This window comes from Lutra lutra, chromosome 4 (genome assembly GCF_902655055.1).
Source record: "Lutra lutra chromosome 4, mLutLut1.2, whole genome shotgun sequence".
NCBI classification, from domain to species: domain Eukaryota; kingdom Metazoa; phylum Chordata; class Mammalia; order Carnivora; family Mustelidae; genus Lutra; species Lutra lutra.
Window position 1 is genome coordinate 19,645,834 of NC_062281.1, and position 27,875 is coordinate 19,673,708.

A 27,875-nucleotide genomic window follows, 5' to 3' on the forward strand; every position below is an offset into this window, starting at 1 on the left:
GCATGGCATCACATTCTCATTGCTTGCTTCTCTCTCTGAACTGATTTCTTAGTGCAGGGGTTTGATCTAGTGCATACTTGACTAGCCAGGACCTTATTCAGGGCCTGACACACACAGTAGGTGTTCAAGGCACATCTGCCAATAGCATGCAAGCATTCACACGTACAGGGAAGCTAGACCTGTACTTTCAGGAACTCGATACATTCTTAGGATCTAGAAGGAACCTTCGAAAACAGTTTATATCAGAGTAAACTGAAGCTCAGTGGAGAAGGTTCCCAGGTTATGACAGTGACTTAGTGGAAAAATGAAACACGAACGAGGTCTCAGTATCTTTCAGCTACTTGCGACTCAAAGCATGCTACAGAGACAACCAGCAGCAAAGCATCACATAAGGACTTGTGAGAAACACTGACTTTCAGGCCCCACTCCAGGCCTATTGAACCACAATCTGCATTTTAATATAATCCGTCTCATTACAGTTTGAGAGGCACTTTCATTTTGACTCGATCACTGGGCTCTCCCAAAACTAATCTCTCCTCTTTTAGTCGAATGTCCTTTTTTCTGGTTTGTTTTCCAGAACTGAAATTTAATTTCCTAGCGAATCCACAGGTGTGAGGAATTTATTAAGGAGGGGACAGTGATGGGAAAATTAAATTCACTCAGTGCCTTGGAAATAAAGCTTTAACAAATGATCAGGAAAAGTTCCTTCAGTGCAGATGGGATAACTGATTTCTCCTTTAGAATAGCACCCACCCTGGCTGAGATCCAGACAAAATGTCAGCTGCTCCAACTCCTGAAAGGTCAACATATTGCTTCGAATGACTTTTATGAAATGCTCATCTCAAAATTGGAAGCACAGTGGAGATGACTCTATGTAATCCAGCTCCTCGATGTCCTCAACCTTGTACCTTACCCCAGCCTGTTTTGTTCCCTCAGATCCTCAGCCAGGGGTGGGGGGTGGGGGACATTTACAGCTTTATCTCCTCCTGTCTGAAGTAGAGCCAGCTTTCTGTCCTGGTTACAGGCGCAGAACAGTAGCATGAACTAGAGAAGTCAACAGCTCATCAGCATAAAGCCTTTCCCTCTAGAGTTTCAACTTCTGCCCCTAAGTTTAAGCCTAAGGGCTGCTTAAAATTAGCAAAATGCTGTGACTCGAGTTTCTTATTCCCTCCAGCTGTCTTTTATGCATAATTAGCGATGGTGTTGGCAGGTGCCATTCAGAAAGAGGGAATGCTAAAAGCATGGATAATGTACAGGCCCTATAATTGGTTCCTTCCAAAGTTGTTTGCTGTATCTAGAAACTGAGGCCAGAAAGGCAGAGCCTGTTTTGGTTGGGTTCATCTTTATAACACAGTAGCTACCTAATAAATGCCTTTGAACTGACATGAAGTGACAACGGTCTAATCTGTCCCTTCATACATCAGTGATGGTGAATGCCATAATGCCTTCATTATGAAGACTATCATGCTGAAAAGACTTTATCTTAAAGACTTATTTTGTTGGGCAAGGTACAAGACTTCCACTCTGAGCAAGACAGAGTAACCGGAAGTTGATTTATCCTCCCTCCTACCTGAAACATCCAAACACAGCTGAAATGTGTGCTCGAGACCTTGGATTTCAGGCAGTGGTTCCTGAGAGATGGGAAACAAGACAGTCCCTGAGATTGCCCTAGCTTTCTGCCTTGAGAGTTTTCAGGCAATGGCACAGGGGCAGAGCACCCCAGTGGAGCTTAAAAGGCCCCCTAAGTTGGGAAGACAGGAGAGAGTCCAGGAAGATCAGCACGGCGAGCCCCCACAAGACAGGTGGTAGAGAGGAGAGAGCTGCACAGAGAGGAATCTGGAGATTTAAAGAGGATCCCCTCAAGGTGAGTGGAGTACTGATCAGCAGGCATGTGAGCAAACTTCGAGAGACCAAGGAGAAAACTACCCTCAAAGGATTAGAGGTAACATTGCTCAGCACTCAACGTAAGGCCAGGAATAATGCCTTTCCTGAGGCTGGACTGGAAGATGTCAGGATTCACAGGAGTACACAGAGTACAGAATGCACAGAGGGACAGAATTCATTCTAGGTGGAACACCACCCCAGTTCTGCCTAACAAGTCTTGCAAACAACACCTGAAAAGATCAAATGGTTTCCAAGTAACTTAACTGTGTCCTGGAAAAAAACCAAACAAACACAAAACTCTCAAGAATATTTTTAGGACTATAAACATAACCAGTGCTCAACAAGGTAAGATTCTTAATGTTTGGCATCTACTAAAACATGAACAGGCATGCAATGAAGTAGGAAAAATGTTTCCTGATGAAGACGAGAACCAGTCCATTGAAATTGACCAAGAAGTGACCCAGATATTAGGATTAGCCAACAAGAACATTAAAACAGTTCATGTAACTGTATTCCATGCCTTCAAAAAGCAAGCCAAAGACTTGAAAGATACAAAAAAGATCCAAGTCAAACTCCTGGAGATGAAAACTACATTGTATGAAATGAAAAACACATTGGATGACATTAATAACAGAAGAGACCCAGTAACAGAAACTGTCCATAGTGAAACAGAGAAGATAATTTTTTAGTATATGTGCTGCCGAAGCAAGCACGAGAAGATAATTTTTTAAAGACATGCACAGAGGGGCACCTGGGTAGTTTAGTCGTTAAGCATCTGCCTATAGCTCAGGTCATGATCTCAAGGTTCCGGGATCAAGTCCCATGTCAAGTTCCCTGCTTGGCAGGAAACCTGCTTCTCCCTCTCCCACTCCCCCTGCTTGTGTTCCTGCTCTCTGTCTCTCTCTCTGTCAAATAAATAAATAATCTTAAAAAAAAAATACATAAAGACATGAACAGAGAATCAGTGAGCTATGGTGCAAATTCAAGCAACCTAATATACCTGTGGTTGGCTCCTCAAAGTGGGCAGCGGAAGAAAAACTTTCAAAGAAAAACTGCTAACTGGCTGGTAATTGTCCCAATTTGACAAAAACTACAAACCACAAACCCATCGAAGCTCAATAAACTCTATACACAAGAAACATGGAGAAGGTGACACCATGGCACGTTATTATCAAATTGCTTAACACCAGTGATGAAAAACTTAAAAGCTGTGCAAAAAAAAAGACACTTTACATAAAAAGGAACAAAGAAAGGGCAGCTGCTCTAGATGAATGTTTGTGTCCCGCCCCTAATTCCCTCTTGGAACCTAATCCTCAGTGTGATGGTGTTAGGTGGTGGGACCTCGGGGAGGTGTTCAGGTGTTCAGGTGGAGCCCTCATGATGGGGTTACTGCCCTTTTAAAGAGATCCTAGAAACTCCTGGTCCCTTCTACCATGTCTTCTCACCAGACATGGAATCTGCAGGATCCTTGACCTTGGACCTCCCAGTATGCAGAACTGTGAGCAGTAAATTCGTGTTTATAAGCCACCCAGTCCATGGTACCCTGTGATAGCAGCGTGAGTCAACCATGACAGCAGCTTATTTCTCTTTAGAAGCAATGCCAATGAGAAAGTCAAGCAAGATCTTTCCATGTATTGAAAGAAAAAAAAAACAAACTGTCAAGTTAGAATTCTATATCTAGTGAAAATACCTTTCTGAAATTAAAGTGAAATAAAGATTTCTCCTGACATACAAAAACTGAAAGAACTGGTTACCTGCAGGCGTATGCAACAGGAGCTAAAGAAAGTCCTTCAGGCAGAAAGAAAATGATGGCAAATAGAAATATGGGCCTACAGAAAAGAACGACTGTCTCGTTAAGAAGACGGCTCTCCCCTCATTGATCTGTGGGGGCATCGCCACAGTCATCAAAATCACTACGAGTTTTTCTACAGAAATTGGAAAATCGATTAAAAAATTCATATGGAAATGCAAATAGAATATGCATACAGAAATAGCCAAAGAGCTTTGAAGAAAACAAAGTTGGATGATTCGCACCATATCATTCAAGAGTTTTTATAAAGTTTACAGTCATCAAAAAAGTGGGATACTGATGTTGAATAGATAATTGGTTGATGAAATGTAATACGGAGTCTGGGAAAAGACACCTGCATAGGTGCACAACTGATTTTTCAAGAGAAGTACAGAGGCAATTCAGTAGAGGAAGAGTAGTCTTTTTTGTGAGTGGTGTGGCAAAAATGGCGTATTCACATGCCCCCCCGCAAAAATGAACTTCCAATCCCTGCCTTATACCCTATACAAAAACTAGTTTAAATGTGTCATCAATTTAAATGTAAAACCTAAAACTATAAAACTTCTAGAAGAAGACATAAGAGAAAGCTTCTGTGGATTTGGATCAGTTAGAGTTCTATATGTCACCTAAATCACAATCCATAAAGAAATGTTGATAAATTAGATTGCATGAAAATTAAAACTTACTCTTAAGAATAAGTTCTTCCAGCCACAGCCTGGGAGAAAATATTGTTCACTACAGAAGATAGCTGAGTAGGAAATAAGCACAAGAAAAGATACACATCATCAGTCATTACAGACACGTAAGGTAAAACCACAGTGTGATACCGTGACACAGTTTAATTTAGCTGAAATTAAAAACACTGATCATATCAAGTGTTGACAAGAATGTGGAAGAATTAGAACCTCCATCCACTACTAAATGGGAATGAAAAATTGTACAACCACTTTTAAAAAAAAGGATTTTACTAGTCATTTGAGAGAGAAAGAGTGAAAGCATGAGCGGGGAGGTGCAGAGGAAGAGGGAAAGAATGACTCTCAAGCAGACTCTAGCTGAGCCTGGAGCCCGCCATGAGGCTGGATCCCACGACCCCAAGGCCATGACCTTAGCTGAAATTAAGGGCCGGCCACCTAACTGACTGAGCCTTCCAGACATCCTGTTACAACCACTTTGATACACAGTTGTGTAATTCCTTAAAATGTTAAACATACACCTACCTACAGTATGAATCAGTGATTCTACTCTTAGCTGTTTACCCAAGAGAAATGAAAGCAGGTGTCCATAAAAAAACACATATGTTCCCAGCACCATTATTTGTAATAACCTAAAACTAGGGGGAACCCACATGTCTATCCAGAAGTGCATGGAGAAATCAACAGGGGTGTATCGTACATTGGTTACCACTTGGTCACAAAAGGGAATGAACTCCTGATACATGCTACAACATTTATGAATCTCAAAATAATTATACTGTGTGTGAAAAAGGAATATACACTAAATGATTCTGTTTGTTGAAATTCTAGATCATGCAAACTGAGCTGTAAGAGAAATGGAGGGAAGCAGAGTCATCATGGCGGGTGTGCATATGTCTAAACCTGCTGCTACTGAAAGTACATTTCATTGTATGTTAGTTAGATCTCAGCAACACTGTTAAAAAAAATCAGTGCAGTTATAGAAATAGTTTTCCAGAAAAACTGGGCTATTTGCTATTCTTAAATACCCTTAGCGTCTCTGTCCCTGGTCATGGGTGGTCCCCACAAACCGGAATGCCCCCCCTTCCTTCCCCACCTGTCAAAATCCTCTTATACGAGAGCCGCATCTCAAATGCCTTTCTTTTCCTGAGCTATTTCCTGATCCTTACTCTCCAACATGCCTCCCTCGGATACTGTGTGTTTCTTTAATGGCACACCTGTTGTGCCCTGTATTATAATTATTTTGGTACCATCCCCCTCACTAGGCTATAAATGGCTTGGATTCCATCCAACTTATCTTTGTATCCCATGGCCTCCTCCCATGCCTCGCAGACTCCTGCATCCATGCCTGGGTATTTTTGAATTCAATATTTGGAGGAAACGTTTTCTCAAAGATACAAAGATAAGATTCAGTATTAATTAATTCAGTCTTTGTATTAAGTATATCAAAGTATTCGTAAATCAGATGATCACAGTAGAATAGAATAAAATGCTCTTCTTACTCTGCTATAGTTTAACCTTTAATATCTAAAGTGGTCTTTCCTTTGCATTTCTACTGCTGCCACCCCTTTCCCTTCAAAGATGTCCTAGCAAGTCTCCATGCCTCCAGTCTCTGTCCCCTCCAATCCCATCTTCCCAGTGTGATCTCACTAAAATACAGCTTGATCACGTCCATTGCTTAAATGAAATTCTGTCAGTGTGTCCTCTCTGGACTCACCCCTGTTTCTGTTCCCACTTCCTTGCCTACCTCTCCCCTAAATTTTGTCTGAGCCTTTAAAGTACTATACACAGTTTCCATAATGTACAATGCAGTTTTCCCCTTCTGTCCTTTGCTCAGGCTGCCCCTCTCACTGGGATACTCCCCTTGGCTACTCCTTCTTTTTGATTTAGCCAACTTATCCCCTTCCTTCAAAAGGAAAGAAAAATAGAACAAGATAAAAACAGAGAAGGAGGCAAACCATAAGAAACTCATAACTCTAGAAAACAAACTGAAATTTGTTGGAGGGGAGGTGGGTGGGGGATGGAGTAACTGGGTGGTGGGCGTTAAGGAGGGCACTTGATGTAACAAGCACTGGGTGTTGTATGCAACTGATGAATCACTCATTTCTACCCCGAAACAAATAATACACTATATGATAACTAGATTGAATTTAAATAAAAAATGTTCAAACTAATTAAGCTTTAGGATCGTCACTGTTCCAGGGGTTGTATTTGTTTAGAACTCAGCCCACTCATGTTTGTAGATGAAGAAACTGGGTTGCAGAGAGGTTGAGGTCTTCACTCAAGGATGCTCAGCTCATAGGCAGTGCACAGACCAAGGCCAACTGACTCCATTAATGACGTTCTAACCACTGTCCTACGTGGCCTCTCCTGAAGGGTGATCACTGGGTTCTTGTCTGCTAGCACATCCCTTCCACCCCATGGACAATAATCTCCTTGAAGGCCATGGCCATGTTGTTGGACTCAGTGTCTCTAACCTAGAGACTGCCCGGCCGAGACTAAGCGTTCAATAAATATTTTTGAATGAGTGATTCAGATGTGATTAAGGTTATCGGTACTTGCCCCACGTAAGTATCTGGTTTCTTTTAGGGTTTTTTTTTTGAGGGGATATAATGAAATCTTGAAATAATAAATATATAATTAGATCACTCCAGGCTAATTGATAAGCAGCCCTCATGCAGATTATCCAGGGGTACAAAGCCGAAAATAGAAAGTTCAATCAGTTGACTTGCACATCTGGAGGGAACACATACTTGGAATGCTATAGGCAGAGGCAGGCATCTGAGTAGCCCAGGAGCTCATCTGTTCCAGGTAGCAACCACAGAATCAGGGCACTCTCCTCTCCCCTCCATGGCGTGCCCCCCCCCTTTCTTCCTCCCCATGTACCTCCATGTCAAGAAGTAGAAGCTTTAAGTAAATTTCCTTCATGGGTAACAACTTTTCTGTTCTACTGTCTTAACACATATTTTCTTTAAGGGGAAAAAAAAAACTAATGAAGTCAAAACAAAATTAAACAAACCAAACCCACAGCTTTGCTCCTTCACAGAGAGATTGACTTTCTTCCCAACTTCTTTGGCACCATGGCATTTACTGTAAGAATGAAGAAGATTGAATTTCATGTAGCGTGACCTTTTGAAACTTGGGATGATCATTAGCAATATTCTGATTTTCACACTCTCTTGCAACCAGTACAGAATTGCATGACAATTTAAAACTTGTCTAGATAGTTCAGATACAGATTTTTTTTTAACATAGCAATTTTGTGGGTAGCTGATTTGTTTGTGCTTGTTTAAATCCTTCAAGTAATGAAATGATTATTGCTATCTACAGAAGAGGTGAACATGTCTTTGAGCAAAGACTTCACAGAGAAAATAATTATAAAGCTGTCATTTCTATAAATACTTTGACAGTGGAATATCTACAAAGTATTACAGTGACTGTTTCAAATGCAGAAAGAGGTATTGGCCCCAAATTCAGGACCAGCCCTCTGGAAGACTGTAAAGAAAGGTAAGGTGGTCTCCAGCATGTCAGCTCTCTGTGCCCATCCTCTGATCTTGAATAAACATCGTTGTTAGGAATTCTGGATTCCAGGTTCAGTAATTCTACTACCTGCAGGTGTAACCACAGATAAATAAATTACTTCTCCTCCTGGAGATTTTTCACCTTTGAAATTAGTGGTTGGGTTAAATGACCTTTGAATTCTTTCTGGATTACTAATTCGGTCTTTGATCATTCGTTCGTTCATCCATTTAACTGGCTCGTTTTGGTTTCTGCTTCTCCTCTCCCTCTAGTGCTCCCTTGCTAACTAAAATTGCCCATGGTCTTTTCTACTTTTCCAAACCCCAATTCCGTGGCTATTCTAGTCCCTTTGGGTGGTGTAGATCCTTTTCAGATGCTTCTCATCTCATCCAACTTTTCCTCATCTTTTCCCTTCTCCTGGGGCCCTCTTCTCTGCTGAGTGGTGGCTGCTAAGAATCCTTGTAGAAAGATAGTAACAGCTTCATGGCCTTCCACCAGTGACATCTTTCTCTGTATAGGGGCACTGGAGATACAGTGCTTTTGTCCTTCTCCTCTTCTCTTCTCCTCCCCCCTTAAATAGAAAGACTTAGTAGAAATTAAAACAGAACGGATGAGTGATATTTTGGCTTTGGTGAAGTACTATTACTATGTATAAGCAGCTGTGGACATCACGGTGGTGAATTACTGCTTAGTTTATTGAGAACTGAATGAAAGATTGTTCCTAAAACAGATACAAATTATTCTCTCATGGTAGGAATTTTTCATGTTATTTGAAAACTTAAAGTGTGTGCTTGTCCAAGATTGCTAGACTAGAATCTCAGGAACCACAGAAACCATATCTGTGTTCACTTCCCTTCCCCTCGTGTGCCTCGTTCCACAGCTAGGTGCCAGGCACTCAAAATAATTGATTAACGAATGATAAGCCGTCTTGTAATTTTGTCCATGCATCCCACAGAAATGACTTAAAGGGCATCCACTCCTGTTCTTACCTCTCAGATAGAAGTATTCCTTGTTGCGTTAATTTTGTGTCATCTTTTGACCCTGATTTACACAGTTGCAAGCCTGTCTGCTTTTACGTCCAACCTGGTAAGGCTGGCAAGATCACAAATCGATTACTTTAGCCCAAGAAAATTATGTATGACAAATTGTCTGATAAACAAGGTAACGGGAAATTAACCAAATGCTTCAGAATTCACTGTTGCACATCATCTGTGGAAACTATCCTTCTGGGACATTAAAACATGTTTGACTTTACTTACTTAACTCTAGTAAATAAATCTTGTGATTTAAAACTGAAGCACTTTGTACCATAGAATTAAATTTCATTATTCAAGACTGAAAGAGTTCACATGTAGTAAGGCAAAAACACAATGTAAAGGGAGGTGGTTGTAGAACCTTAACAAGAAGTTGGTCGGGGGGGATGCCTGGGTGGCTTAGTGGGTTAAAGCCTCTGCCTTCAGCTGAGGTCATGATCTCAGAGTGCTGGGATCAAGCCCCGCATTGGGCTCTCTGCTCAGTGGGGAGCCTGCTTCCCTCTCTCTCTGCCTGCTGCTCTGCCTACTTGTGATCTCTGTCTGTCAAATCAATCAATCAATCAATCAATCTTAAAAAAAAAAAAAGTTCGAAAGGGAGCCACCATCAAGTCTGGACAAACTTTTAGTAATAGAGCCATCCGTTCACTTAGCCCAGGAGAAACTTATGGATTAAAAAATAAATAAATAAAAATAAAGAGAGAAAGGAAGAGAAAGAAAGAAAGAAACTTATGGGTTATGCCCCTCTGTGTGTCAGGCAACAGGAGGATATTAACATAAATCATATCATACCTTCAGAGAATTTATGGTTTGGAGGGAGAGATAAACTCTAAAGGGATAAGCCTTGAAAGAGAAACTTGTTGGATGATGGCAAGCCACGACTCTCTCCAAGCTTGGGGTAGTGGGGAACTACATGTGAAAGCTACAGTTCAAAACACTTTCTGGAAATATCAAGTAGACAACATGAGTGCTGCCAGTCCCCACTCCCATGTCCATGGCACATGTCAGTATATGATGATGCTCCTTTTTCTTGTTGAGTCAAGAATGAGACCTCAGGCTCTCTAATATCATTTCAGGCAACTGTTACCGTTTGATGAAAGCTGGCCTACAAAGTAAACCTTACATCCCATCCTAGATAAGCGCTTACCCTAGATCTGCTGCGAAAACTTGCTAATTTACAGTGTAGCCATCTCTTTTGAAAGGGAGATACCACCAGTACAATATTGATAAAACTTGGAGACTGAATGGATCCTGGGAGAAGAGGACAGGAGACATCAAGAATGATTGGGTCATCCAACCTGGATTATTGGGAAGATGTTGATTCCATGAAATAAAATAAACAGAAAAGAGACAGACCCTTGGGGCATAGCTGGTCTATGTTTACATTACAATTTTGAGGTTATTACAAGATACCTAAGTGAAGATGGAGAAATTTACCCAAACTCGTGTTTTTTGCCCAATCTGAACCATTTCAATTTTTAATCTTAGTAACAGACAGACACTGTCCTTCATTCAGCTAAGCTGGAAACTCCTTGACACTTCCCTCTTCCCCATCCCTCAGAGCTAATCCATCATGAAGATTATCAGTTTTATTTTCTATGCACTTTCTAATCCCTGTGCTTTATACCGCTTCTACCACTACATATGGCATAAGACATACTTAACACTAAAAACTGTTCGTTATTTACTTGCAATTCAAATTTAACTGGGCATCCTATATTTTTATTTGCTAACTCCAGCCCCAAATAATCTAATTCGAAAGAAGCAAAAATAGATGTTCAGACTGCAAATGCTTTGCTCTGGACTGGACTCTGGGATGGACTATTTATGCTGTCAGTGTAGGATATTAAGAATCTAGAGACAAATATAAATTTTTTTGACCCGCATAGCACATTGTATATTTAAATGGCTTTAAAAAAATCAGTTGAGCAAGGTCAAATCACAGAATATTCTGTGAGGTACAGATGAAGTCAGTAGTGGAAAAACAAAATGTTTCTGTAGTTTGACATTAGCTGACTCGTCTCCTAAAACTTTGATAATGATATCATTCCCCTAGGAAAGTCGAAGTGCTGAAATTCTTCACATATTTTGTAAATTTATGTGTTACCAAAAAACTGAAAACTACCCAACATGAGAGATACCATCAGGTTCCCTCTGAGCCTAGCAGAATACTATATCATGCATGACCTGATTTTGAAATGGGATTTTGTGAAAAATAGCAAAACACCTTTTCTGGCTCCTTTTCTATTCACTGCTCACACTTGACATATTCCTTAGGTGATCGCAGTAGCCCCCATCATGGCAACGAGATTCTGAAATCTGCATTCTTAGCAGGAGATAGTAGTGTCAGGCAATAGAATCAACTCTGGCTGAGGATATGAGAGTGATCACCTATTTCCCAAAGAGTTCAGAGAGGCAGGCTAAGCTCAATGCCCATTTGCATTGTGAATGCCGTTCTAGAAAAAATCCCACTGCTGCTGCCATCTAACAACCATGCCACAGTTAGGCAACTGCCTCAGCTTGCACCAGTAACAGCTCGGGACTGGCCAAGATCTGCCGCTGCTGCCAGTTAGAGCTGGATGCTGCTGCCGCCGCCATACTTGCCAAAGATGTCTTCCACACACAACCACTTTCTCATGGTGCCTCCTTGCCATTTTGGGTGAGGGGCTCTGAGCCCAACCAGCAGGAAAGATGGGGAACTCGAATTCTGGCTTCTAGCATGGGGAAGCACAACTCATAATTCTGAAAACTTTCCAAATACACAGGAAGGGTATCTGAAAGATACTGAGCTGCAACCAAGAGGAGAAGAAATGTTCTCTACTCTCGTAAGCAACAAACCACATTTTGCAAACATCCTGCTCAATGGAGCTGCTGATTAAGACACAGGCTGTGTAGTCACGTGCTAGGGATTCAGTTCCAGCTTTTCCTCTTACTTACAGGAAGACTGAAAAAGTTAGCCCCCCTGTGGGGCCATCTTCTCATCTGTAAAGTTGACACACTAATACCATTCATCTCACAGGCTGGTGGAAGGGACAAAATGAAGAAAGTGAACATCCTTTCACTTGGTGGTGATGGAGTTTTCATCCCCACAGGACAGGTTCTCCTCCTCATTATGAATATTGTAAATATAGATCTCTCATCTCTTTCTTTTGAAGTCTTTTTAGTTAACAACCAATTTGAGGATTTAAGAAAAGATTCTAAATTTTTTCTAACTTTTTCTGTAGTGTTTTCTTGTTCATCTAAAGATATTCTTCCTAGTGAAAAAGGTATGCCAACATTCCTTTTCTTAAACTTTTTTCCTCTTATCTGTCTGATTATATTGCAAAAAATTTAGAAATGCCAGAAAATCAGAAAGATGGAAATAAAAATACCTCGAAATTCAACTATCTAGAGATAGCCAGTATTCATGGCGTGCCATATATTTGTCTGTGAGGAAATCTTTTGTATCAGCCTTGGTAATCACAGATTCATGGAGCTGGGAGCAACCATAATGACCAGGAACCACGTGGTTTGAATTCCCCTCCATTCCCAATGGTGGCAGCAAGCCCACAGGCCTTCTCTTCAGAACTACCTTCATCTGTGTTTTCTCCGGCCTCCCATTGGAGGGGAAAGGTCACGTGAAGCCTTTGTTGCCAGGCTGCAGGTTTTACTCATCAATTTTGTGTTGGGAGGCTTCAAGTTTTATGTGGCAGCCTCATGTTTCTGAACAGGGGAGCAGAGAATTCTGGGAAATGTTATTTGTCTCAGCGGGAGCCTTTAAAAGAGTAAGAGGGTAAGAAATTACTCTTTTATTGCGAGGTTTGCCAAATGATCTCTGAGAAGCTGTGATATCATTCACAGGCTGTGCCAAGCTGGATCGAAACTGCTCATCTTGGCAGACATCTCGACGTGAGCGTGTAATTCCTCGGGGTTGGTATGGGCCTTTATCAGAAAATAGTTCCATAGGCAGTATTTACATAACTGTGGTGGAGTGTGAGAATAAACACAGCTGTGGCATTGCCCTAAATATTTCTATTCAGCGGGGAATTAAAAGAACTTTATCGCTGAACTACAGATAAATACAATTCATCAAGCAGTGGTCAGTTCAACTGGGGAACAAAACAGGAGTCATAAAAGACTGTCCTGCTGAAAATAGCTCCAATCAACTGTCCTAACTTTATTGCTCCTTGAGGTGCTCCCTCCCTCCTCTTTCCCGGCTCCAGAAATGTAGGACTCATCAGCTCGCAAGGAGGTTGTCTAGATTTTTTTTTTTTAATTTTTCTAATGCCACGAGGGAAGTAGAAGGCACTCTGATTTACTGAGCAGGGGTTACTATGTCCCTCATTTCAGGAGGGTTTCCTTTTTCTTTCTGGTTGTAGAATTGAATGTTGGTGGGGGTAAGGGTATTTTTTTGGTGTTTTTTGTTTGTTTGTTTGTTTTTGTTTTTGCCAAGGAGAAAGTAAGTAAGGAGTTACTTTCAACACCTCCATATTTCACACATTAACGCAGTTCCCATTCAACTATGCGCAAAAAGATGGTTACACCGCGTATGAGTTTTCTAAGACCACCGTGACAAAGTGGGCACTAACTGGGAAGCTTAAAACAACAGAAATGTACTCTCTCTCCATTTTGGAGGCCGGACGTGTGAAATCAAGGAGTTGGCGGGGCTGTTCCCTCCAGAAGCTTTGAGGGAGAAACCATTCCATGCCTCTGTCCTAGCTTCCGGTACTTGCCGGTCTTTGGCAGTTGTTGACTGTGGACACATCACTCCAGGCTCCATGGCCATCTTCACATCGCCTTCTTCTCTGTGTCTCCATGTCTTTTCTGTCTCTTACAATGACACGTCCTTGGATTTAGGACCCACTCTAATTCAGTAGGTAGATGAGTGAGATAAGAATCTCATCACCATCCTTGCTTTAATTACTTCGCCAAGATTCTGTTTCCAAACCAGTCACATTCTGAGGTTCTGGGCAGTCATGAATTTGGAATGATGCTATTCACCCTGCTACATACATGGTGAGATTCTTGGGGATAGGGACACCCAACACATGATATAAACACCGCGAGTTCTCTTGAAAACTCATGTATAGACACAGCATATCTTTGTGTACATGTATTAAGAAATCACCGCATGTTTCCAGCTCCATTTTGTAACTCAAGAGATTTACTTGGATTTCGTTTCAATATGCATGCCTTGTCTCTTTGTTAATGGTGTAGCTAGGAAAGGACTAACTTGCTCATATGGGCCAACAGTTCAAAAGCATTGTCTTCACTAATATAGTGCCTTTTCCCAGCTACGGAGCCAACAGAAGAGTCTTAAAATGCCGAAAGCTTACATGGCACCTGCTAATGTCAGGATTTACAAGTCGCAAAGCACTTTCACAATTATTATCTCATTTGATGCGCTAGTAACCCCGTGAAGGTTTTATTTTTATCACTTCTGTTATTATCGTCATTGTCACTTCATCATCATTATCATCATCACCATCCCACCCCCGTTGTACAGGGGATAAAGAAACTCGAGCCTCATAGAAATTATGTGACCTATTTGTGGTCAATGAGTCAGGACTCGTAGTTGTATTTGACAACCCAATTCAAATAGGTTTATGCAAAAAGGGGAACATAAGAGAAAAGTACAAGGATATATTGTGTGTCAGGTATGGCTGGATCCAGGCCTCTCAGCTTTGTTTTCCTCAGTGTTGGCTTCGTTTGCAGGCGGACCCTCCCCTCTTGATGGCAAGATGGTCTTCAGTAGATCCATGATTTTCTCTGACCCCACAGTAGTGTGATAAGGAAAAAACACCTCCTTGGCAGTTACTCCTACAAAAATCCTGGGCCAGATCTCCATGAGGCAAATTAGATCACACCTACAACACTCAAACCATTGAGCCCCCAAACCACTGAGGCTAAGAACGGGGGTAAAGCCTTTTGCCAGAAAGGGGAATGGAAACTGGGTAGACAGAATCAGAGATGTGATTGTGTCACTCAGAAGTGACAGAGCTTGGATTTGAGACAAGGTTGTTGTAACCTACAGCCCGGTCCTCCTGCTCTTCCTCCTCCTCCTCCTCCTCCTCTGCCATCCCAATACAGTGAATACACAATGGATACGTGGGACAAAATTCAGAAGCCAGAATATGAGACAGCAAAGTCTCCTTTCTAATCTTGTCTTCTTTTCACCCAATTTCCCTCCTCATTGAACCCTCCTGGATACATTTCCCAGCATAGTGTCCACATTTACAAATATTTATAAAGATCAGTTTGACCTCAGTGATAAGACACTACTCTCATTGTTCTGCCCTGTGCTTTTTTTTTTAAAGATTTTATTTTATTTATTATTATTATTTTTTTAAGAGAGGTGGGGCGGAGGGAAGGGGGTAGAGAACATCTTAAGCAAATTCCGCGCTCAACACACAGCCCCGTGTGGAGCTCTTGAACTCACAATTCAGAGATCATGGCTTGAGCTAAAATCAAGAGTTGGTCTGCCTGTCTCACTGAGCACCTCTGCCCTGTGCTTTCTTTGCTTCCATTGTCTCATGCATTTGGAGTCCCCTGACTTTAATGACATCAGCTACCCAGCCACAGTAGCATTTCCACCCTAGGGCTTTTCTTATTTCCCTTTGTTTCCTCTCCGCGCGCCTCACCTCCTCGATTTCTACTTCATTTCTTCATCTTTATCTCCTTCCGTACATTTACAGATGGACGAAGTATTTACTGGAGTTGAAATTGCTTTTAAAAAATGGGTTACGTGAAATATATGAAAATGGTTCTTTTATATATGTTATCAGCAAAATAATTTCAGGAAGGTAAAACAATTCCCCATCTCCTTTCACCCTCATGGTTGATGGTTAGTTCAGCCATTGAGAAAACAAAGGAGCCTTAGCAGATTCTTGGAGCTCCAGTGCTGGCCCTAATTCCTATCAACGTCCTGAACGTGGATCTCATGGGGCTCTTTTAGGTAGAACAGAGGTAAAGGGGATAACAGGGGACGGATTCTTAAGCTTACCCCAAATCATCCAAGATCTTGCAGAAGACACTCATGCCTCTCCCCAAAGTTACCCTTCCTTTTCCATTCCAGGATGTTAGAAATAGTCCTTGTTTTACTTTTTTGTTTTTCCTGCATCTGGATTTTCCTTCAAGTCCACACTGGACTTGGGGAAAGAGTTGAACCAAAGCCCACCCTGGAGGACTCTCCGTGCCATGCAGGGCCCCTCTCATTGCGTTGCACACATTTGGGAAGACTATCCATTGCAAACCAGACCCAATCAAGACCAGCTTGGCACTGTGACAGCTCCTGTACGTGTCGTCTCATTTGGTCTCTCCAAAAATCTTAAGAGGCAAGCTTATTGAGCCATTTTACAGATAAGGAAATTGAGGTTTAGGGAGGTTAAGTGACTCGCGTGATGCCTCACAAGCCAACAAATTTTAGAGCCAGCCTGACCCCAAACCCCACGTGCTTCACAGCTTCCATCTGGCACGTGCGCCTTAAATTGGTGAGAAAGTAGGCTGGCGAAGAAGGAAGGATGACACTGCCTGCCCGGGAATGGAATTACGGACTTTCTTTCTCTAGCTCTTCATGCTCTAAAACGTGCACTGCACGGGATCACATTTTGGTAAAGGGAGCTTCAGTGACAAATTAGGCCCAAAGTGTGTGTATTTGAGACCAGGTCAAAAAAGAAGAGCAGGGACGCCTGAGTGGCTCAGTTGGTTGGACGACTGCCTTCGGCTCAGGTCATGATCCTGGAGTCCTGGGATCGAGTCCCACATCGGGCTCCCGGCTCCACAGGGAGTCTGCTTCTCTCTGTGACCTTCTCCTCGCTCATGCTCTCTCTCACTGTCTCTCTCAAATAAATAAATAAAATCTTAAAAAAAAAAAAAAGAATTTAATCTTAAAAAAAAAAAAGAAGAGCAACTCCTTCTTGCTCTCTGGGGAAACCAGCTACTATGTCATGAAGAAATCAGTGACCTCTGGAAGAGCCCACATTGCAGGGAACTGAGGCCTCCTCCCAACAGCCAAATGAGTGCACCATCTAAGAAGTAGAGTCCCAGGCAAGGCTTCAGATGCCTGAAGCTGCGGCTGACACTGCCCCAACACTCACAAGAGTCCTTGAACCAGAACCACCCAACTGAGCCACTCTCCAATTCATGTGCCGCAGAAACTGTGAATAATAAATGTTTTGCAGCTATCGGCACTAAATTCAGGGGGAGGCTGTTACTCAGCAATGGATAACTGATACACTGCCTGCCCAGAAGCCTTCTGGTAACAGTCAGCTATAGGCACAGCTTTACAGGGGACTTGAACTTGGGCTCAGAGAGGCCTGCCATGGTCCTTAATTGATAGAATTTATGGAACATTTATTTATTTATTTAAAGTTTTATTTATTTATTTGAGGAGAGAGAGAGAGAGAGAAACAAGCAGGGGTTAGGGGCAGAGGGAGAGGGAGAGAAGCAGACTCCTGCTGAGCAGGGAGCCCGATGCGGGGGCTCTATCAAGGGGGCCTGAGATCATGACCTGAACCGAAAACAGACGCTTAACCGACTTGAGCCACCCAGGCGCCCCTAATTTATGGAACACTTAAAGTGAATCGCAGGCCTCAGCCTCTGGAAATTCCTACTCAGTAGGTCTGGAATGGGGTCCAAGCATCTGTATTTAGTCAATGATTCAAAACAAAAGCAAAAACCTATTCAGGGGTTTCTGAAGAACACTTTGATTGAGAACTTCTGTCATCTTTTTTCGTTTTCCTTTTTTTAACTATAAAAGCCACAGGCCGCTCTGTTGTGTCCTCTGAGTTTCTTTCTTTGGGGTTGTAAGACTGATTGGAGGAGCTCAGTGCACCTTTCGGCCACTGGGAACCCTGGCAACCAACCAAGCTCAGGGCTTCTTATGAACTCCCAGAGCAACCTCCCTCAAACTTGAGTTGCATCCAACTTACCTGGAGGGTGATTCCTGGGTCCCCACTCCAGAATTCCTAATTCTGTGGCTTTAGAGTTAGATACGAGGATTTGCTTTTCTAGTTAAGTTCCCTGGGTGGTGCTGCTGCCAGTGGGCATCACTTTGAGAACCACCACTAAAGCACAGGACCTGTTTTGCCCCAGAAATGGTCAAGATCCTCCCTGGATTTCAGGCAACAGCAGCCAGTGAAGACAAAAACAACACATTTTGGCTGAGATAAAAGTAATCTCTGGTAATAGAATATCCGAATAGGGGCGATTTGGTTGGGGCGGGGAGGTAATAACTGGAAAGGGGGCGCGAAGGGGACTTCTGGGACCCCGCGTGTCATGTCCCATTCCTTGATCTGAGTGGCGGTTCCACAAATGGATTCCCTTTGCAGAAGTACATTTGAGTACTGCGATTTGTACACTTTTCTGTCTGCAGGTTATACTTCAAAAGTTTACTTAAAAATTAGTGATGATTAAATGCTGTTAGGGCCTGGGAGAAACGGTCTCTGTATCATTAACCTGTACCTTTGTTTACAAGTCAGCTTTCCTCTGGGGGCAGGCTGGCAATCCAACAAAGATGTTCTTTGTTTCCTTTTTTTCCTTGCTGGAATATCATTTGTGTATGTGTGTGTGATATCTGGGGAGTGGCGGGCTTCCCAAACCATCATTTGTTTTAAAAACAAATCCGGATCTTCAAAAGAAAATATCGTAAATGAAATAGTTTGCAGGTTTAAAATTTCTAGAATAACAGATCATGTTAGAATAAGTTGAAAAGCGCACTGAGGGGCACCTGGCTGCTTCAGTCAGTGGAGCAGGCAACTCTCAAATCTTGGGGGTTGTGGGTCTGAGCCCCATGTGGGGGTAGGGATGACTTACAAATAAAATATTGGGGTGCCTGGGTAGCTCAGTCAGTGAGGTGTCCAACTCTTGATCTCAGCTCAAGTCTTTTTTTTTTTTTTAAGATTTTATTTATTTATTTGACGGAGAGGATCCCAAGTAGGCAGAGAGGCAGGCAGAGAGAGAGGAAGGGAAGCAGGCTCCCCGCTGAGCAGAGAGCCCGATGCGGACTCGATCCGAGGACCCCGAGATCATGACCTGAGCCGAAGGCAGCGGCTTAACCCACTGAGCCACCCAGGCACCCTCACCTCAAGTCTTAATTTCAGTATCGTGAGTTCGAGCCCTGCCATGGGCTCTATGCTGGCCAGGGAGCCTACTTGGGAAAAAAAAAATAGCAAAAATCTTTAAAATAAGGAAAAAAGAGAAAAAGAAAAGCACATGAATGCTTTTTGAGAACCCTGGTTGGTATTTGACTATGTAACTTTATTGAAGAGTGAGAACTGCAAGCAAGAATTACCTCCTGTTTCTTTGAAAAGTGCCCAAAAGGCATGAGATTTTTTTTCTTCTGAGGACAGTTGTCACCTGAAGAATTCCCTGTTTTATCTCACACACACACACACACACACACACACACACACACACATAAAAGCCAAAAACCTTTGGAGTCTTTGTGAAGAGCCTTGTGTTTGCAAATTTTTGACCAAAAAAAAAAAAAAAAGCTAATTTTTGCTAAAACTCCCCCAGAGACATTCTACTTTCGAAATCATTCCTTTTCTACAATTTTAGTTGTGAGTAAAAAGGTTTACTTGCTCTAAAAGTTTGGTTTCGAATGTTAACGAGGCCAGGTTGTGTTGGGACTTCTGATTTTCAGGGGATCTGCAAATTGTTATTTTGAAACTCAGGACACTACTGAGCATGAGAATGAGACTTCAGACAGCTGTGGAAGAAAACGAGTGCCCCCCTATGGGATGTTGTCCCTTTTAAAGGAGAGACACTGGGGTGCCTGGGTGGCTCAGTGGGTTAAGCCGCTGCCTTTGGCTCAGGTCATGATCTCAGAGTCCTGGGATCGAGCCCCGCATCGGGCTCTCTGCTCAGCAGGGAGCCTGCTTCCTCCTCTCTCTCTGCCTGCCTCTCTGCCTGCTTGTGATCTCTCTGTCAAATAAATAAATAAAATCTTTAAAAAAAAAATAAAAAATAAAGGAGAGACACTGTAATACAGTAGCTAAATTCCTGGGATTTGGAGCCTAACCAACATAGATTTGAATCCTAATATCACTGTGTGGCCTTGGGTAACTTCTCTCTCCCTCCAAACTGTAATTTTTTTCCTTCTATTAAATTGGACTAATAATTATCAGTCCTAGAGAAATTAGGAGATCCATATGTAAATAGTAAACATACAACGCATGGTAGCATAATAATTAAGGGACGAAATAACAAATGGATCATTTTTCTTCAGTTTTGAATTTTCCCAATTCCTCTCTTTCTGAGGCAAACGTCAATGTAAAAATATTTACTTGGATATATACATGAATGAATAAATGTGGGGTTTTCTCTCTCCCTGCAATACACATTAGCTGTGTAAAAAGTATAGGCGTGAAGGACAGGCTAATGGTTGCTGGGGATTTGGGGATGACAGTGGCGAGGGGAGCATCATAACTATCAGGAGTGGTTGGAGGGAGGGTTTGTGCGGTTGGAATAGTCGTGTGTTCCGAGTGTTGTGATTCACAGGAGACAAAGTCGTACAAGAAGCACACACCTACGTCGTACCAATGTCGGTTTCCATATTGTATTCCATAACCTGAGGGAAAAACTGGGAGAAGGTTACAATGGACAGAGAGTTCCATTATACGGTCCATATATACTATTTTTGCAACAGCTTGTTAATCTAGGAGTACTTAAAAAAAAATCTATCTAGAACGTCCTTCTTTTACCACAATCACAGTATGCAAATCTCACTTGTATCTTGGGTGGTCCCTGAGCACCTCCGGGGTAAGCTTTGATGTTTGACTTTTGCCTTCTTTTCTTTCTTTCCTTTATTTTTTTTTTTTTAAGATTTTCTTTATTTATTTGACAGAGAGAGAGATCACAAGTAGGCAGAGAGGCAGGCAGAGAGAGAAGGAAGCAGGCTCCCTGCTGAGCAGAGGACCTGATGTGGGACTCGATCCCAGGACCCTGAGATCATGACCTGAGCCGAAGGCAGAGGCTTTAACCCACTGAGCCACCCAGGCGCCCTCTTTCTTTCCTTTCTTATTCTGCCTTAAAGAGTGCCCTTAGTGCACCTCTCTCCCCCACTGTAAAGTTACCCCTTCCTAGGCCAATTCATTTCTTCATTACACATGCCCAAGGATTAAATCATAGGAAATGTGCCACAGACAGGATTCCGAAGGAATGCAAAGTGTGGTCATCTTTGGTTCTTAAATATTCACAGTTACCTCTGAGCAGTAGGATGAAGCATGAGCTAGCTATTTCCAGCAAGCATGTGAGTACATTCTTAAAATCCTCTGTGGATTGAGAGGTAAAGCAAATTAGTATCAGCTCAAAGTTTGGAAGTCTTGAAATGATACTGTGGATAAGCCAGTCAGCTGAATAACAGGAAAACCAGACATCCTTAATTCAGGTGATCTGGGGCTTGAATAACTGTGTCCCTGGTACCTAGACCAATGCCTTAGCTCTCGGTGGATGTTTGTGGATGAACAAATAAGTGAATGAATGAATGAATGAATGAGGGGAGCATTCAGATAAACCAGGTAAAGCTGGCAAAGTCCGAAAGCGAGAGCAGAGAATTTAATTCATCTTTGTGTCCCAGGACTTGACAAAGCATGACCTACTAGGGAGCATTCTAACCCTTCTCTCTCTGCTTCTCTAGGCAGCTTGAAATCCACTCTCCAGATGCAAAGCACACGGTGATCCTAAGGAGCAAGGACTCAGCCACTGCCCAGGCCTGGTTCAGTGCCATCCATTCCAATGTTAGTGACCTGCTAACCCAAGTGATCGCGGAGGTCAGAGAGCAGCTGGGGAAAACGGGCATTGCTGGGAGCCGAGAGATCAGGCATCTTGGCTGGCTTGCAGATAAGGTACGGAAAAGGCTCCCTCGGGAGTAGATATTCCTCGCCCCGCCCTGCCCCTACCCTCGGGTACCCCCAGCACTTGGGGCAAGCATGCTTTTCGTTCCATAGGCTGGATCTCTCATTTGCGGGCTGTTTGGACTTCCTGTCCATTTCCAGCAGACCTGCATTATACATGGGGGTGGGGGGGACTGTGTCCTAATCAGCTTTGATTCCCCCACATAGAGTCCAATACATTGCAAATTGCAGGTTTTGGCAGATTGGTGAATGGATGAGTGAAGGAGAAGATGCGTTGTTTGACTGTCACACATGTGAAGGTGAGGGAAAATAACTCAAATGCACAATGGGCCTTTTGCCTTGTGAGGTGAGGAAGTGGAAAAGGTTGCTTAAAAAGGGGGTTTCTGTGAGTTTTCATGAACCTGCTCATTAATAACGTAGATACATTCATTTACAAGTAATAGCAATAATAGCAAAGAGCTTTAGCAACTACCAGGGGTGGACTCTTCTGACACGTTATCTTATATTTTATCTGTATTCTGAAGCCGGCAAGCCCCGAAGGTCGTCATTTGTGAGCTCCTGTTTTGTGCAGGGCCGGGTACTAGGCAGGAGTGAAGTATTTAAGGATGAATGAAGATTTAATCTTTGTTCTCAGAGAGGACAGCTACTGTGGAAAAGGACCTGGGGACATGTTAACACTGTCCCTCTGATTTCTTTTCCCAAGCTACATGATACCTTAAAGACAGTAAACTCACTTTGCAGCCATCTGCTGGGAGTTAACCCTTCTCTTTATGTAAAAGCATTCAGCCTTTGCCATTATCCCTATACCTGACTGCTGTCCCTTGAATTTGACCTGGAGTGCTCAGGAACACTGGGCTTTTGGACCAGTCTGACCTCCCAGTGGCTCACATTGTAATAGGCAGTAAATGGGAATGATGATTGTCGCAATAAACAGCTTTCCTGCCGGGGAACCATGTCATCTGAGAAGGCCCAGTCAAACAGTACTTGAAAATAATACTCGAACACAACATTAGGCTGTTTTCCACCACTGTTCTTTGTTTGTACCAGTTCAAGCCTGGGTCTCAGCCACAAAGTTCAACACAGAGTGGGTTGTTTGATTTGGTGTTGTCCCATCTCAAACAGATTTCAAAGGATGAAAGGAACAATGCAGGTGGTGGTAGCACCGAAAGTGTAGTAAACAAGAACCCAGGTAGCCTCTCATGACCCGTGTGCTGGGGTTCTCAATGAAAACAATACAGCAGATGGGGATGGCATCATTTTGTAAGTCAACAGTCTCCAATACTCTCTACTTTTTACTTCCTCCAAATGTGTGGGGGATCTTTCCACTGAAAATGACAGAAAGCTCAACTCAGCTTGAGCAAAAAAGGGATGTATCACTTTTGAGAACACATAGAGAACAGTACCCAAGGATCAGCTTCAGGCATGGTGGGATCCGGGGGATCCAAATAATGTTCTTAGGCCTGCTTCTCCATCTTTTCGCACCTGCCCACTTCATTGGTGTACATGTAGTCAAGCCCTCATCCTTGGCCCGACAGTTCCAGGCTTATGTTTTCCATTACGGCTACTTGTCTACCTGAATAAAAGCCTCTTTGCCCTCATGGTTCCAATAGAAGTCCTGAGATTAAGCCTAATGGAACTGACTTAGATCAGATGTTCACCCTGGGTTGTGCTGAGATCAGTCTCCTCCAAACCTTGTGCCCTGAGAAATGAGGAGAGGTGGTGCTCTAATGGAAGGTTTGGCTGCTGTGCAAGGAACAAGACTGTATGGATTCTGAAGAAACCAAAGCAGCAGACATTATCTGCTATAGGAGGAGAAGAGGACTGGATGAAAAGATGTCCTAGACTGTTTAGGAGCCTGAGTAGACGGGCAAATGTTCTGGAGATCTCAGGGTCCTGGCAGGAAGTGGATGGCAAACTCAAAAGTGATTGGAATGGATTTAATGAAAGGATAATTTGTAAGTTGTGGCCAAGGTAAGGAAAACCAAGAAGAGATGGAGAAGCACTCCAGAGCTAACAACAGCAAGAGGCCACAGCCACCCCTTAATCTGAAATGGCAAGAAAAGGAGCAGTTACCTGAAACTAGCTAGACTTGTAGCTATAGAAAAGGGCCACCGCTGAGAGCTATGGTGTCTGGGAGGGAAGTACAACCCCTGTGACTCCTCCCACTGACCTCCTGCTGGTGTCTCCCATTGGCTGAGGCTGACCGCAAGCCAGAGGCAAGGGAGCCCCACTGATACCTCTGGATAAGCTCTGTCTCCAAAGGCACAAGCAGGAGGGAAATGGGTAGAGACTAGACCTGGGGGGCAAAGGGCGCCGTCTAGCATACACATCTCTCTACTTCATACTTCAAGGAGACTGAGATGCTCTCAACTCCTGGAGGTTCTTTTTTTTTTTTTTTCCTTTTTTTTTCTTTTTTCCCTCCATCTCGTTTAACACAAACTTCATTACTATTTGTATAGTTGGAAAATAAAATTGTGTCATTATTAATAATGTTGAAATTTTCCCCAAAGTTTCCATTTTCTCACTTGTAAGTTGTCTGCTTATACCATATTATCAGTAGAGTCATTATTAGGCATTCCCATGGAGCAGGAATAAAGGCTCATAAACTCTTTCTGGTTTTAGAATAGTATTGTTCTTACAATTTCAGGTAACCATTACAGATGTTTCTTCAAATTGTATTATGTGTTGTATTCCTAAGAGCGGTAATGACTTACCATGGACAATTATCAGAAGCAAGAATGTCTTTTATTGCCTTCCGCTTCAGAACTTCTCAAAAGATTACCATAGATCAAGTCCTAGGGAAAAAATCCAAGCTGGAATCTTTTTTGATTAAATATTTAATACTGAATCCTAGTGTGGAGGCGTACAAATGGTTTTCAGTAAAATGTTACAACGAAAGGCAAATCCTTAATACTGTGACCTTCTTTTATTAACACAAATATCAAAGAATTTGCTTGGTATTTGTAGAGCTATAAAGTGTGATCCTATATATATTCAGCTGTAATTTACCTTAAATTGATGTCCTTTGTCTTTTCCTATGCTGTTAATCTTTGATTTTTGTGATTAATAGCAGCAGCTCTGGGCCATGATTTATACATATTAAGTTTAATTTCAAATTTTTAGAACTGGCATTTACATGAGCTAAAACAATACGAAACAACAACAACAACTTCCCTTTTAAAATCCTGTCTGTGGGGCACCTGGGTGGCTCAGATGGTTAAGCATCTGCCTTTGGCTCAGGTCATGATCTCAGGGTCCTGGGATCGAGCTCCACGTTGGGGTTCCAGGCCAACAGGGAGTGTGTTTCTCCTTATCCCTCTGCCTCTCCCCGTGTTTGTGTGCTCTCTCTCTCTCTCTCTCTCTGTCTTTCTGTCTCTCTCTCTCGAATGAATAAATAAAATCTTAAAAATAAATAAATAAGATCCTGCCTATGCTAATCCTAAAATTTCCTCTGTAGTACACAGGAGGAAAACTTTGTATTAATGTTATTCTTTCCTGTGAGATGGTCTGAGGACTGGAAGAATGGCTCCCACAAAATGGCTAGTCCTTGAGGCAATGGAGAGAGTTCAGTGGTCTCCAAGAGAGGAGAGTGAACATGGAAAAAAGTAGAGGCAATGGATTAATATAGCTTGTAGTGAAGGCATGCTAGAGATTGATCTAAAGGCAGGTGAAGGTTCATCAGACACATGTGATACCTTGGGTGGCATCCAATTATGGAAGATCTTGAAAGCTGGACAGATGATTTGAATTTGATTTGATGGGCAATAGGGAACCTTCATCTACAGTATCAGAGAGAAGGGACTCAGAGGTAATTGCTAGGGACTGAACATTCCTGTCCTCCCCAAATCCATATATTGAAGCCGTCATCCTCAATGTGATGGTATTTGAAGGTCAGACCTTTGAGAGGTCATGAGGCTTGGATAAGGTCATGAGTGTAGAGTCCCCACGATGGGACTGGTGCCTTTCTTGGGGATGAAGAGACCAGACCACTCTCTCTCCACCATGTGGGATAGAGCAAGATGGTAGCCTTCCATAGGCCAGGGAAAGGGCCCTCACCAGAACCCCAAGTTGGCACCCTATTCTTGCACTTCTGGCCTCCAGAACTATGAGAAACAAGTGCTTATTGTTTGAATCACCCAGTCTATGGTAGTCTGTGATAGCAGCCTGAACTGCAACAGTGACCTGAACCCACCTCTTCTTTGTACAGATGAGAAATCTGGGACCCAGAGAATGGAAAGTGTTTGATCTGAAGTCACACTCTAAATCAAGATACAGAAATAATTAAAGAGTGGAAAATGTGATGATATCATTATTTCTCTAATTTTTAAAAGAATCCACTGCAGCTTATCCATTGCAGTTGATTTTAGTCTTTCCTTGAACTCTCGTAGCCATTCTCTGGACTTCCTACAGTGTCAAGGTCAGCACTGGGCCAACTGCCCTTGGGCTGGGGCCATTTTTTTTCTTTCTCCTTCACTTCCTGGCCTTCTGAACTGTGACAGTAACAGTCCAGGCCCTGTGCTGCTTTCTCTGTGAGCACCCTCACCTGTCGATGGGTCAAGTGTACCAGTGTGGTCGCTCCCTTGTTTTTCTTGATCTTAAACCTCTTACCTCCTTCCAAGCCCTAGTCTATGCCCAAAGGGCCTATCAATGCCGATCTTTACGTGGAATTGTAAAATATAATATGCCCCAAACACAGTCATTCAGTCATTGTTCTTTCATCTTTTTGCAGTTATTATTACTGAGGTGTTTTCAATGGTCCAGTTTCAAAACAAGAAAAAAACAAGCTAGGCTCTGATTCTTGCTACTTAGAAAAACACAAACCAACGGGGACATAGCAGAATTGTTGGATTTCCTTTTGTGCTCAGTTCATCAGGTGTTGCCTTTGCTTTACTTTGTTTTTTTAGTTTGCAAACTATTTCTTATCAGATTAAAAACACAGAAACAGCACAAGGAAAACAGCAAAAAATCCAATTGGGAGCTCTGAGATGCAAATTCAGTTCTCAGCTTTCCTCATTTCCACTTCAATTTTTAAAAATGGGAACATTTATATAGCTGTGCCTCCCCAGGGTGTTATTGGAGGAAGGGAAGTTGGTAATTAGTATTTATTGTGTGCCTAGTCTGTCGCAGGCAATGTGTTTAAATAATTCCTATCCTATGAGGCAAGCCTGCAGGAGTAAATCCACTCCTCCAGCAAGTGGCAGGGACAGTGTGAACCCTTCTTTCCACTCCTCAAGTCCAGAATTTTCCACTAAGCTGAGCTCCTACAGGGACCCAGGGAACATGTGTCCGTCTGCATGAAACCACCAGAATCCAAAGTTAGAGCATTATCACATACCAAAAGCATTGTTTCCTCATGAAGAGACATATCAAAAGAACTCAAATATTTTATGTGTCTAAGGGTGTCTTCATCCATTCAGGCTGCTGAAACAGAGTACAGTAGATCATGTAGCTTATAAACAGAAATTTGTTTCCCGCACTTCTAGAGTCTGGAAGTCTGGGATCAGGACACCTGCAGAACTGAATACTGGTAGAGCCCTCTTTCTGATTTATAGACAGCCCTTTCACTGTTGCCTCACTGGGCAGAAAGAAAGGAATGGTAGCTCTCTTCTTCTTTTAAGGACGCTAATCCTATCATGGGTTCCGCCCTCCTAATTATCTCCCTTGAAGGCCCCACTGCAAATACCATCACATTAGGGCTTCAACCTATGAATTTGGAAGGGAAGGTATTCAGTCCATAGCAGGGGACACTCTCATATGAGGACAGTGCAACCCTTGCTAAAATCTTTTTTCGCTCCTATCCACTTCTATCCTAATCTTGAACTACTTTCATTCCTTTCACAATCCTAAAAAAAGGAAATCGAGGAGAAAAAGATTCTTCTCTCTTCTTCCTGTCACACCTATCTGGCAGGTCCCAGTCTTTATTGTCCACACAGTGATCCTCTGCCTTTCTCCTCTTTCTTCCTGTTTTGTGCTATAGAAGTCCAATGAGCAGGTCCAACAAAGACTGAAATGGTCTTTGTTAGGACAGGTTAGGGGAAGACTAAAATACACACACACACACACACACACATACACACACAGAGTTGGCCTTGCTTTGAGTGTTTCCAATATCTATGAATTCAGT

The 27,875-nt window shown here is 42.6% G+C and overlaps 1 protein-coding gene across 1 annotated transcript in view; it reads left to right on the top strand.

Moving 5' to 3' along the window:
- Positions 1-27,875, top strand: part of SNTB1 (syntrophin beta 1) — a 232,200-nt gene that overhangs the window by 121,574 nt on the left and 82,751 nt on the right. The window contains exon 3 of the mRNA XM_047725127.1: positions 21,535-21,742. Within this exon, the coding sequence (XP_047581083.1) occupies positions 21,535-21,742 (208 nt within the window). The remainder of the gene's footprint in view (positions 1-21,534; positions 21,743-27,875) is intronic.